Genomic DNA, 13888 nt, shown 5'->3' with positions numbered 1-13888 from the left:
CTGTCCATGATTTAAAACACCATTTCTATAAATGAAACAAGATGGGATCGGGAGGGAGACAAACCATAATAGACTCTTAATCTCACAAAACAAACTGAGGGGGGCCGGGGGGAGGTGGGTAGGGAGAGGGTGGTGGGGTTATGGACATTGGGGAGGGTATGTCCTATGGTGAGTGCTGTGAAGTGTGTAAACCTGGCGATTCACAGACCTGTACCCCTGTAGCCCTGGGGCTAATAATACATTATATGTTTATAAAAAATTAACACCATTTCTAGTATAGAAATAAATATTTTTGCCTGTATCTCTTAGCATAGATATGAAGAGCTGATACTTGCCTAAGGAACTTTTTAAAAATGTAATAATGCACCACATGTAAATAATTAAGTTTCCAAGATATAAATTTGAGATCCTAATAATCCTGCCAAGGTAAATAGCAAAAATTTCTTAGCCCTGAGGAGCTGGTATGCCTTTGCTTTGTTATCTTGCTTATCTTCCACTTCATTCCACATATGAGATCCCATGGTTTTGTTTTGCCCTTCAAAACTTTCTCTTCCTGGGACCTATGTTAAAAAAAATCAACCTATTTTATTTTATTTTTTTGTATAACCTCCCCTCTATTCCTGTATATTTCTTCCCCCCCTCCCCCATTATGTTAACCTATCTTATTTTAAATCTCTAGTAACCATCTGTTCTATTCTGTTTTCTTGTTGGGGGGCAGCATACTGAACGGCACAGCTAATTTTTGCAATACTGGTTGTTGATACCCATTGAGCCCTAGTCAGTGAGCTGGCTTAAATGTCACCCACTTCTGGACCAGTCTGTGATATTTCACTGGATGAGTTACTTCATCTCTCCTAGGAAATCGTTACGCCGAAGTCCACTTACTACTTTAGTGGTATCTACAGTGTCCAGTTTTCAACTCAAAATTACTAGATATGTAAAGAATTAAGAAAGTGTGACCATTGTTCGAGAAAAGAATTAGTCCCTAGAAGTTCACCCTTGCCTGGGCCCAGATGTTGATGTAGCAAAGACTTCAAAACAACTATTATAAATACGTTCAAAGAATTAAAAGAAAATAGGGCATCAGTTAACAAACCTGCAATTTTAGCACATAACGTAAACTACACAATAAAAAGAATGGAAATTCTAAAGTTAAAAAGTACAATTGTTGAAATAAAAACATTTACTAGATAACCTCAACAGCAGATTGGAGATGTCAAATGGAAGCTTCAGCGACCTTGAGCTTGATCAATAGAAATTGCAGTAAGGGATGGAGTGCAAATGAGTACAAGAAAACTTTTGGCTATGATGGAATCATTTCATATCTGGATGTTAGTGGCTATTTCATCTTTAAATTCATCTTTATAAACTCATCAAATTGACCTTTTTAAATGGATACATTTTATTATTCGTGGATTATACCTTAAAGAGTTGACCAAAAAAAAAAATACTGAGAGGCTTGTAAAGAAAAATAGTATTCCTCTTCCCATCTCTTCCTTCTCTTCCTGCTTTCATCCCTAGGCTGGCTCCTCGCACCATGTCTAACTCTTCTTGCTATTTTTTCTTTTGTTTCCTACTGTGTTTCCAGATATTATGCTTATATTGCTATTACTGATTGAATAGTTTTTGATATGTATTGACTTCTTATTTAACTGAAAAAAGGTTTAATTCTTATGCCAACATTAGCCTTCATCTCCTGATACATAAATATCACTATTTTTAGTTATGCTGAAAAATCAAATTTAACATTATAATGACTTAGCATTATTTACCCAGAGCCAAATAGTATATTCTAATTAACTTTTTTTTTTTAGTTTTTCCTTCCCACAGATTCCTTCTTTCTTTCTGTTTGCTTTTTAACCAAAAGACCTTCTTTAGTAGTTCTTTCAATGAAAGTTTGTAGATGGCAAACTTTCTTAGTCTTTCTAATGTCTGAAATACCATCATTCTTATGTGACAGGTTACCAGGATATAAAATTGATAAAGGTTGACACTTTTTCTTCCTACAGCATTTTGAACATACTCCATTGCCTACTGACTTTTGTTATTTTTAATGAAAAGTCTCCTATCATTCTCAGTTCACATGGAAATTCCTGTTCACTTATAGTCTCAGGACTGTATGTTTACTATCTGAAGAAATTCTTTTCCACTTTCCTTTTTTTCCTCTGAAATGAATGATCTTTATCTTCAGCCTAGATAGATTTTGCTCTTTTTCTTGTCTTTGCTTTTGCTTATTGTTAGTCCCTTTTCTGGATTGCTTTCTTGCTTTGTCCTTTAGCGTTGCCATCCACTAGTTCCTTGAACATATGGTTCAGAACTTTACGTTTATTTTGGGGGGAAAAGTCTTGATCATCTTGCTCTGCTCTGAAGTTCTCTTCCTTTGAGTTTCCTTAAAACACCTTAAGGGATTTGATGATGAACACAAAAATAAAGTTTTTGTCTTTTCTCTAGGCTATTCTAATTTGCTTATTCATTTAACATTTGTTTTTACTGTAAATACTTATTAGTAGACTTATGTTTATTATGGAGTATATACAAATATTCGAAGCAGTGGTATTTTTGAACATTTGAAAGCCTATAATTTATGTAGAAGTACAATATAGGTAGGTCAACTTTTAGGATTAATTGATGATGTTTCATTTGTGTTTATATATATATACAGCACATAGAATACTTGGCATATTACAACCCACATCTTTATACCATTTAAATTAAAAATTGATTGTTTCTAGAAACTCTTTTGATGGACATAGACTGTGGAATTTCATACTATTTTACAGTTTTAAAAGTTTGGAACCAAGGTAATGCAGTGCTTTCCCCCCAACTCTGTAACAATATAACTCTAATGCCTTGACTGCATTTTGTTTCTTGAATATTTGGCGACTTCATTTGGGAATCTTTTTATATCCTCCTCCTGTCCCCACAAATAAAAGTGTTTCTTCTTATTACAAATACATATTCCTTATAAGAAAATTAGAATATACATCAGGAAAAGGAAAAGTGAAATGAAAATTAAATAACCATAATCTTGTCCACCAGGTGATAATCCCAATGAACATCATACTTGAAATCTTATTTTGAAATATTGCTAATGTAAAAAAAATAGTATTAGCTTAGTTTTACAAATTTGTATCCATCTTTATTTTATAACGTTTAACCACAGTTTTCTAACCATCATGATTTTACTTTTTCCTTGATAGAAAGTGGAGCTGTTCCAAAAAGAAAAGATCCCTTAACACACACTAGTAATTCACTTCCTCGTTCGAAAACTGTTATGAAGACTGGATCCACAGGTCTGTCAGGCCACCACAGAGCACCTAGTTGTAGTGGCTTATCCATGGTTTCTGGAGTGAGACAGGGACCTGGTCCTGCGGCTGGAACTCATAAGGTATTTGAAGGCCGTAACGTTAATTGCTGCGCTTCTACAAATAGAAGATTTTGAACATGCTATGCTTGCTGAAGACTATTACAAGTACTTTATAATATCTTGGAGAGCTGATACGTTTCTACAAAATTGACTGTAGTTTTCTTTTTTTTAAATCTACAAGGACAACTTGATATTAAAAAGCAAATCTTATTTTAACTTCCTTTGGACCTAATTAGGTATTTTGTAGTAAGTTGCTCATCTAGTCTATTTTATATAATACGTATAATTTAAAATTTGTTATTCTCTTAATTATTTAAATTTGTGTAAAAGTTTTATAACATTAAACATAGTTTTGTTACAATTCTAGCAATCAAAATTATATGACTGAATTGTCATAGGGCCTTTTTGTTTTATGGTACCTAAATCTCTATGGATGTAAACACACTCTGTAAACACACTTCATGCCAAATGTAGTTTTGTAGTGAATACCATTTTACCCTGAAGGGAATACACAGTTTTGGGTTTTTTTATATCCTTTTTTCTATTTTTAAACTTTTAATTCTGTGAACTTGAAGAGTAATTCACTTATGAAGAGTGCTAATATTTGGTCATATTTTTACATTACAATTTTGTGTCCTTTAAGAGTACACCAAAAACAAATAGAACAAATAAACCTTCTACCCCTACAACTGCTGCTCGTAAAAAGAAAGACTTGAAGAACTTTAGGAATGTGGACAGCAACCTTGCTAATCTTATAATGAACGAAATTGTGGACAAGTAAGTTTTGCCATCTAAAGTGTTTTATTTAATAGTTTTTAGTTTTGAATTTATTTATATAATATATCATGGATAAAATACATAATACTTTATTTAATGTACATGTTTAATTTTATGATGGTTTTCAGTTATTATAAATGTAAAAAGCCATTGTTTTATTGATTTAATTATAATTTCACAGTTAATATAAAAATAATTTTATTTCATAGAGTTTAGACTTCATATTATAATAACTGAAGGATATTTTGCTGTGAAGCTAACTGAAATTCTGTTTCTTAGTGGAACAGCTGTTAAATTTGATGATATAGCTGGGCAAGAGTTGGCTAAACAAGCCTTGCAAGAAATTGTTATTCTTCCTTCTCTGAGGCCTGAGGTAAGCGCTCATAGTATCATTTTCCTATAACATCATTCACTACTGAATCCATAGATTCAGTAGCAAAGAAATGTGTGAGCTGTGCTAGAATGATTAATTCATGAAACAGATTTGATGTTTTTTTTTTTAATTTTTTTAAAAGATTTTATTTATTTATTTGACAGAGATCACAAGTAGGCAGAGAGGCAGGCAGAGAGAGAGAGAGGAGGAAACAGGCTCTCCGCCGAGCAGAGAGCCTGATGCGGGGCTCGATCCCAGGACCCTGGGATCATGACCTGAGCCGAAGGCAGAGGCTTAACCCACTGAGCCACCCAGGCACCCCAGATTTGATGTTTTTAAAAGAAAAAAACATTAGCAGTTGATGTTATTGTAGGAGAGAAGAATGACTATACTGTAGTCATTGAATGATTATTATATATATATGATAATATATAATAAATGTGTTATATATAATACAATATAATATATAATATAATAATGTAATTATATATATATAACCAAGAATGGTTATTGTAGGAGAGAAGAATGTCTATAAAGATTCCTAATAACCAATCCATTTTTAACATTTGGAGGGAGAAGTAGGTAACATAAAATAATTTACATCAAGGTAAGAGGGATTTAAAATTAAGAGACAGAAATCATACTGGAGAAAAGGGAAGATAAAATTATTACGTTTAAGGACCTTTTTTTCTTATCATATTTGAAATACAGTGTTACATGAGTTTCAGATGTACAACATAGTGATTTGACAATTCTGTACAGTGAGCTCTGCTCACTATGATAAGTATAATTACCATCTGTCACCACACAATGTTATTGCAGTATTATTAACTATAGTTCCCATGCTGTACTTTTCATCCCCATGACTTATTTGTAACTGGAAGCTTGTACCTCTTAATTCCCTTCACCTATTCCCCAACCCCTTCATCTCTAGAAACCACCAGTTTGCTCTGTTGTTATGATTATGTTTCTGTTTGTTTGTTTGCATCATAACAAGAACAACAAAATTAATGTGAGGTGAAGGATATGTTAAGCCTATTGTGGTGAATATTTTTCAGTTTATGTATGTATCAAATCCTACTGTACACATTAAAATGACACAATCTTATGTCAGTTATATCTCAAAACTGGAAAATTTTTAAAACCAAAAACTGGTACAGTAATCAAGAAAATGTGTCTTTGCCGAAAGAATAGACAAATAGATCAATAGAACAGAATAGAGAGCCCAGAAGTACAGAGATACAAATGCTATCATTTGACAAAGGAACAAAAGCAATTTGATGTAGAAAAGATAGTGTTTTCCACAAATGGTGCTGGAACAACTAGACATCTATGTGCAAAAAAATTCCAGACATGTACTTTACACCTTTCACAAAAGTTAATTCAAAATTGGTCACAGACGTAAATGTAAAAAGGCTAACTATAAAACTCCTGCAATATAAAATAGGAGAAAATCTCGGTGATCTTTGGTGTGAGGATGGCTTATTAGATACAACACCAAAAACATGATCCTTGAAAGAAAAAATTGTTAAGTTAATGTTTATGAAAATTAAAAATTTTTCTTTGAAAGACAGTAAGAGCATGAGAAGACAAGCCACAAACAAGGGGGAAATCTTTGCAAAACATTAACATTTGATAAAGGACTGGTATCAAAAAATATACAAAGAACTTTCAAAAAACTGAGCAATAAGAAAAAAAATGACCCAATTAAAATGTGGGCAAATATCTGAATAGATGCCTTACTAAAGAAGATACACAGATGACAAGCATTTGAAAAAAATGATGCTCAACATCATTCATCATTAGGGAACTGCAAGTTAAACAGCAGTAAGATTTTACCGCAAACTTACCAAAATGGCTAAAATCCAGAACACTCTCAGCACCAAATAATGGTGAGGATGTGGAGCCATGGGACTCTGACTCATTGCTGAGGGAAAAGCAAAATGCTACAGCTGCTTTAAAAGACAGTTTGACACTTTCTGAACATACTCTTACCATGCTACACAGCAATTATGTTCTTTAATATTTACCAAAATGAGTAAAAAATGTATCCCCATATAAAAAATCCTACACACAGATGTTTATAGCAACTTTATTTGTAATTTCCCAAACTCGGAAACCACTGAGATACTCTTCAATAGATAAATGGGTAAACTTGGTATATCTATATGTTGAAATACTATTCAGCACTGAAAAGAAATGAGCTATCAAGCTTTAGAGATGTACAGAGGAACTTTAAATTCATGTTGTTAAAGAAACCAATCGGCAACAGCTAATAACTCTATGATCCCAACTATATGACATTCTGGAATGGCAAAACTCTGGAGAAAATAAAAAGATCAGTGGTTCCCCCATGGGGAAGACAGAAGGATGAACAGGTGGAGCACAGGGAATTCTTCAGGGCAGTGAAACTATTCTGTATGATTCTGGAATGATGGAGACATGACACGAATTGTAAACCCTAATGAAAACTATGGACTTCAGTTAATAATATCAATGTTAGTTTATCAGTTATAATAAATGTACCATTACACTAAGGTAAGATGTTAGTATTAGAGGAAATTGAGGATGTAAGGAGTTGTGTGGGAACACAGTACTTTCCATTCAATTATCTGTAAATCTGAAACCACTCAAAAATATATTTTTAAAAACTTGAATATGAGCCATTTCATATGGTTCAACTTAAAAATATGTATACCTTCACTGTTAAGCAAAGTGTTATCAATCTCATGCTTCACTCTTGATTCCCTGCCACCCCTGGTGTCTCTGAGTCTGTAGACCCTGGTTTAATTTCTCTAAAGAACAAAACTTCTGTTTCCTTTGTCTGTGGAAGAGGAGTACTTGCCTGAGTGATCTTGGTATAGGGGACAGGCACGTGATTTGAGTTATTCTTCATAGAAGCTTTCAACCAGTTCCTCTGTTTTTGGCTGCCTGCCTTCTCTGATACATCATGCTTCCACCTCCTGAGCTTTTGCAGGATTTTTGTTCACATCTGCTTGCTGTTTGTATCCTCCATATCCCTTCACAAGCAGAGCTTGGGTTTTAGCTCCCTCAGATCTGCTAAATAACTTACCACACAAAAATGTATTGTGTCTTCTGTTGTCTCCTTTCTCCCTCTTTATTTTGAAGATTTATATTTTCTATATTCATTTACTGCTATTTTGGTGAGATTTCCAAAGGAAGTAGAGAAGCATACCTATGTTCAGAATGTCTTGTTTAACCAGTTTGCTTTCATTTTTCAGTGAGATTTTTAAAAATTTTTTCTTCTGTTTTTAATAATTATACCAATTTATTGATTATGTGTTCTCTTCAGAGCTCTGACGAGTTCTGTTTGGGAGGATGCTACAGAAAATTGGTGCTTTTTAGATGACACTACTTAAAATATCTGGAAAGAAATGTCTCTAGAATCATAGTTATAAACTAAACTGTATGTTTTTAGTTGTTCACAGGGCTTAGGGCTCCTGCCAGAGGATTGTTACTGTTTGGTCCACCTGGAAATGGGAAAACAATGCTGGTAAGAATTCTTTTAAAATTTGAGTGTTCTTTTTTCTTTTCTTTTTTTTTTCAAGGTTTTATTTATTTGAGAGAGAGAGAACGCAAGCACAAGTTGCGGCGGGGGGTAGGCAGGAGAGGGACAAGTAGACTCCCTGCTGAGCAAGGAGCCCGATGCTGGGCTCTGTCCCAGGACCCCAGGATCATGACCCAAGCTAAAAGCAGATGCTTAACCAATTGAGCCACCCAGGCGCCCCTTGAATGTTCTATTTAGATAATCAGAAATAGTAATATGAAAAAAGAAACTTTGTCCCTGAGTTATTTTTATGATTTGCTTTTTGCTATAATACAGTTCTCTTAAGTTTTTAAACATGTTTTTAATGAAGAAATATATGAAAAACCAAATGTTATCTTCAGTAGTATGTTTTGGGCTGGTTAAATTTAACAGTATATTTTTCATTATTTACCCAAGTTAAATAATATTTTTACTTCAGAAGAGCTTACCTTATTATATTGGGTATTATTCTAACCCGTTTTTTTGGGTTTTTTTTGTTTGTTTGTTTCTCATTTTTTTCACTATCTTAACAGCGTTATTTAAATAATCACATAATAGGGACACCTGGGTGGTTCAGTGGGTTAAGCCGCTGCCTTCGGCTCAGGTCATGATCCCAGGGTCCTGGGATCGAGTGCCGCATCGAGCTCCTTGCTCAGCAGGGAGCCTGCCTCTCTCTCTGCCTCTCTGCCTGCTTGTGTGCTTTCTCTCTCTCTCTTTCTGACAAATAAATAAATAAAATCTTTAAAAAAAATTAAAAAATAAACAAAAAATAATCACATAATATACTTTTTTCTTTCCTTCTTTTTTTTTTTTAAATACAATTGACATATAACAGATTTTTTTCAATATCCTTTTGCCCAAGTTTCTACTGGGATAACTCTTTTTCCTGCACAGCTCTTCTAGAGGGGAAAAGTAAAGAGGAAAAGAGTTTAGCTGTTTTTCTCCCAACAGTTGTCTTTCTATAATTAAGAAAAGCATAACACCCTTTTTTAAATCTCTCCTTATCTATTCCTCCTTAGAAAAAATAAAGAAAATGGAAAGAAGCAAAGCTCTTCCTAGACCTTTTCTTCTTTGCTGAGAAGGAAACATTGATTGCCACATGTCAGGAATTGTGTTATAGTTTATATTTTTGGAAAAGCTTTGCTAGTGTTTAAATTGATCAAATGTAGTTATCTTTTTAAAGGAAGACATTGAAACTAATGTAATATTTGTCCTTGTCATTTTTAAGGCTAAAGCAGTAGCTGCAGAATCCAATGCAACCTTCTTTAATATCAGTGCTGCAAGTTTAACTTCAAAATATGTGAGTGTTTTTTCTAATATTGTCATGTTTTATGTTACTGTCTAAATGTTACTAAGTATAAATGCTAATAACATTATACAATGATATTTTTGGGTTTTATATCTATATTTAGATATGAAAATCAGTCACTCTTCCAACTAGAAACTTAGGCTGTTTTAAAGACAGAAGTGTGCTGTCAATGCTGTTTTAGTTTGCTGGGGCTGTGTAACAGAGTACTATAAACTGGCTGGCTTAAAAAACAGAAATTTATTGTCTTACAGTTTTGTAGACTAGAAGTCCAAGATCAGGTATTGGTAGGGTTCTCATTTTTGTAAAGTAATTAAAAGTAACTATAAAATGATACCTCTTTTCTTGGTTAAATTTTACTTTCTGTTTGAAGTTTTATAAGTAAAATTGTTATTAAAATAGGTACACCCAACATTATACACTGGAAAACACTGTCTTGGAAGTTAGGGGAGAGGAATTCCAGCCTAACTTTTGGGTACTGAGCTGGCCTTAAGAAGATACCACTTTTCGGTCTCACTTCATTTGTGAAGTGTTGATGTTGCACAAGGCAATCTCCTGCAGTTCCTTCTAGCTCTGTGAATATTTGTTTTGATGATTCTAAATCTGAGGCCATTCTTTTTTTTCTCTTTAAAGAAATTTTCAATTAAAAAATAGGTGCCATCTATAGGGTAGAGGAGTTTTTACAGTAGATTACTCCAAACCTCATGACGCTTTCATTAGATGCTTTTAGTGTATAGAATGGTTTTAGTAATGTCTCAGCCCCTGGATATTTCAAGGGGTGTTCTTAGACCTCTTGGGCTACCTAGAAATATTTGTATGCTTATCAACAATGATATGGTGAGAATGAATTTAAGTAAGTTTAGGAGAGCACTTTCCAGCTTATGTGGTTCTATAAATATACCCTACAATTGAGGGCTTAAGAAATCTGTACAGTATCTCTTTCTCTACCCTAATAGACTGTCTTCTCACTAGTTATACTCATAATAGCTATTTCATTCTCAAGTCTTATGAATGCAGGGTCAAATAGAACAGAAATGTATTTCATTTTTTAAAGTACTTACCAGACCAGATCCAGGTTTCAGCACCAAAAATAATAATAATAATAATAATAATAATAGTAAAGTACTTACCAGACTGTATTAAATAATAGTCTGTTTTTTTATTATAAAAGGCAATTCAGCATCCCCGCTCCCCACCAATTCCTTAAACCAAATCTTTGATAATTGCAAAGAAAGGAAATTAAATTCCTACATTCTAGATTTTTAATCTTGAAATTTAAGCAGCTCGAATAATGTTGCATTTTATATGTATTACAGTGTATAATGCCTTGTTTCAGGTGGGAGAAGGAGAGAAATTGGTGAGAGCTCTTTTTGCTGTGGCTCGAGAACTTCAGCCTTCCATAATTTTTATAGGTAAGAATATGTTTTATAACTAAGTTGAGTATTTATGAAATTCCCCTTTCCAAATTTGAGAGAGATGATAGGAAAGATTATTCAGAAGGAAAAAGTTTTAAAGAAGTGCAAAGTTAAACACTAATTAATTGAGTAGGACCCAGGATATTAATAACTTAAGTAGTAAACAAGATTAATTTCATATGACTCATATAGCTTGGCTTTTAATTAAAGTCTTATCCTTGTATTTCCATTAGATGAAGTTGATAGCCTTTTGTGTGAAAGAAGAGAAGGAGAACATGATGCTAGTAGACGTCTAAAAACTGAATTTCTAATAGAATTTGATGGTGTAAGTACTGATTATGGTATTTTTAAGGTGGTAGTATTTTAGTATACAGTTAAATGACCCAAATTAGAAATACAGATACCTTTATCATGTTTTTGTTATTACTCTTTCTAAAAGTACTGAAAAATTTTTTTGGCTTATAGGTACAATCTGCTGGAGATGACAGAGTGCTTGTAATGGGTGCAACTAATAGGCCACAGGAGCTGGATGAGGCTGTTCTCAGGTAGGGAGATGATGTAGAAGCACACATCAGTTACAGGTGTATTTATTTCTGTGTTCCTCTCACATATCTCTTATTTCCTTTACTCCTAATTTGAAGACGAAATTCATTATTTTCCTTCTAGTATCCATCCTTTGGCTTTTACTGACTACTAAAGGTTTTGAAGACAGAACTACCATGATCCCACGAAAACTAGTTCACACTCTGGTTTCAGGCAGCCATCCTTAATTCTTCTGATTAGGATTAAATTATCTTAAAACTCTAGAATTGATTCTTATTCCCTTTTACTGGGCTTCATGAGAAGCTGATAAAAGCAGGATTCATGGGAACTGTTCTGTGTTCTTGTGTGATTGAACAAATTTATTCCCTTCCTACTGAGAGGACAGTTTGAGTCAGTGTAAAATTCTTGGGCCTCCCTTTCTGTTCCTGAGGAATTGATTACATTGCCCCATTGTTTCTAGGATTAAATGTTGCAGAGTAAAAGTCTGAAGCCAGCCTGCTTTTTTTTTTTTTTTAAAGATTTTATTTATTTGACAGAGATCACAAGTAGGCAGAGAGGCAGGTAGAGAGAGAGAGGAAGGAAAGCAGGCTCCCTGCTGAGCAGAGAGCCCGATGCGGGGCTCGATCCCAGGACCCTGGGATCATGACCTGAGCTGAAGGCAGAGGCTTTAACCCACTAAGCCACCCAGGTGCCCTGAGAGTCAATCTCTTGATTTCAGCTCAGGTCATGGTCTCAGGTCAGGAGATTGAGCCCCATATCAGGCTCAGTGTGGGGCCTGCTAGGGATTCTCTCTTTCTCCCTCTCTCCCTCTGCCTGTCCCCGACTTGTGCTCACTCACACTCTCTCTCTCTTTCTTTAAAAAAACAAACAAAAAAGATACACATACATAAATTGTTACTTTAATTCTGACAATATTGAATTAAGATTTTTTAAAACATTATCTGGAGAGTTTTAAAAGAGTAACTCAAGGGGTGCCTGGCTGGCTCAGTCAGTAGAACATGAGATTCCTCATCTTGGGGTTGCAAGTTCAAGCCCCATGTCGGGTGTAGAAATTAAAATCTTTAAAAAACAAATAACTAAAAAAAAAAAAAAAAAAAACCAACAAATAACTAAAAATAACTTCATACTGATGACTACTAAAATGCACTCAGATGTTATACTTGAAGCTTTTGTCTTGTCATCTGCTACTTGAACTGAGTTACTTTTACTTTCAAAACCGTGTTTCTGAAATTGTATGAATCCTTTTTTTAGGCGTTTCATCAAACGGGTATATGTGTCTTTGCCAAATGAGGAGGTATGTATCTGCATTTTTTTTTTTAAACAGAAACAAGACCTACCATCTTGACAATATTGATCTTCCAATCCTTAATATAGCCACATTGAAAAACAGTTTGGCAATTTCTTAAAAAGACAAATGTAAACTTAAGACCCAATAATTCCTTTTCTAAGAATCTGCTCACAACAGATGAAAACATATGTCTGCACAAAGATGTGTATAAGAAGTTTTATATTTATAAATAATAGCCAAGAACTGTAAGGAATATAAGATGTTCATCAACCAGAGAATGGATAAACAAATTTGGCATATGCATTTAATGGAATAGTGTTTAGCAATAAAAGGATTGAGATATTTATACATGCTATAATACAGAAAAACCCCAAAAAGATACTAAGTGAAAGACACCACGTGTAAAAGATAACCTATCATATAATTCCATTTGTATGAAATGTCCAGAAAAGGAATATTTCTAGAAACCAAAGGAAATCATGGTTTGCAAAGGCTACGGGTGGAAGTGGGGATTAACTGCAAACAGGCAGAAGTGAATTAATTTGGAGTGACAGAAATGTTCTAAAAGTAGATTATGGTGGTGGTTACACAACTGTTTATTTATTAAATTGATTGAATTGAATTATATATTTAAAATGGGGAGATTAATGTCCTATGAATTCATACCTCTATAAAAGTGTTTTTTAAAAACTGTGATTGTTGAGGCACCTGTGTGGCTCAGTGAGTTAGGGATCCGACTCTTGGTTTCCACTTCAATTGTGAGATCAAACCCCACTCAGCCACAGAGTTTGCTTAAGATTCCCTCTGTCTCTCCTTCTCCCTCAGCGCCTCCCCACTGCACTCCTGCACGCTCTCTCTCTTTAAAATAAATGACTCTTTAGAAACAATAAAAGTATTAAATTAAAAATTGTGGTTCTCTAGCTCAGACCCTTAACATTCTTGATAATAGTAGCACTACTTCTTTAGTGTTTTATTTGGATTATCTTTAAGTCTCTCAAGAACTCTCAAAAAATGGTAGTTTATTTTTCTTTAAAGATTTTATTTATTTGAGAGAGAGAGAAAGCACGAGTGGGGGGCGGGGCACAGGGAGAGATAGAAGCAGACTCCCCACTAAGCAGAGAGCCTGATGCAGGGCAGGATCCCAGGCCCTAAGATCATGACCTGAGCCGAAGTCAGATTCTTAACTGACTGAGCCACTGAGGCACCCCAAAAATGGTAGTTTTAACTCCACTTAATAGACATGAGTGAGGTTCTAAGAGTGATTTGTTTGTG

The 13888-nt window shown here is 34.2% G+C and overlaps 1 protein-coding gene across 3 annotated transcripts in view; it reads left to right on the top strand.

Moving 5' to 3' along the window:
* LOC111154176 (spastin) overlaps positions 1-13888 on the top strand; it is a 52600-nt gene that overhangs the window by 27097 nt on the left and 11615 nt on the right. For all 3 annotated transcript variants that reach the window (XM_022513610.1, XM_022513611.1, XM_022513609.1), the window contains 9 exons: positions 3201-3388; positions 4011-4144; positions 4424-4517; positions 7957-8031; positions 9293-9364; positions 10707-10782; positions 11019-11110; positions 11251-11330; positions 12580-12622. In XM_022513610.1, coding sequence (XP_022369318.1) covers positions 3201-3388; positions 4011-4144; positions 4424-4517; positions 7957-8031; positions 9293-9364; positions 10707-10782; positions 11019-11110; positions 11251-11330; positions 12580-12622 — 854 coding nt within the window. The remainder of the gene's footprint in view (positions 1-3200; positions 3389-4010; positions 4145-4423; positions 4518-7956; positions 8032-9292; positions 9365-10706; positions 10783-11018; positions 11111-11250; positions 11331-12579; positions 12623-13888) is intronic.

This window comes from Enhydra lutris, unplaced genomic scaffold (assembly GCF_002288905.1).
Source record: "Enhydra lutris kenyoni isolate GAN:26980312 unplaced genomic scaffold, ASM228890v2 scaffoldscaffold35, whole genome shotgun sequence".
Lineage (NCBI taxonomy): Eukaryota > Metazoa > Chordata > Mammalia > Carnivora > Mustelidae > Enhydra > Enhydra lutris.
The sequence above is the reverse complement of the archived record's forward strand: the minus strand, read 5'-3'. Positions and strand labels throughout refer to the sequence as shown.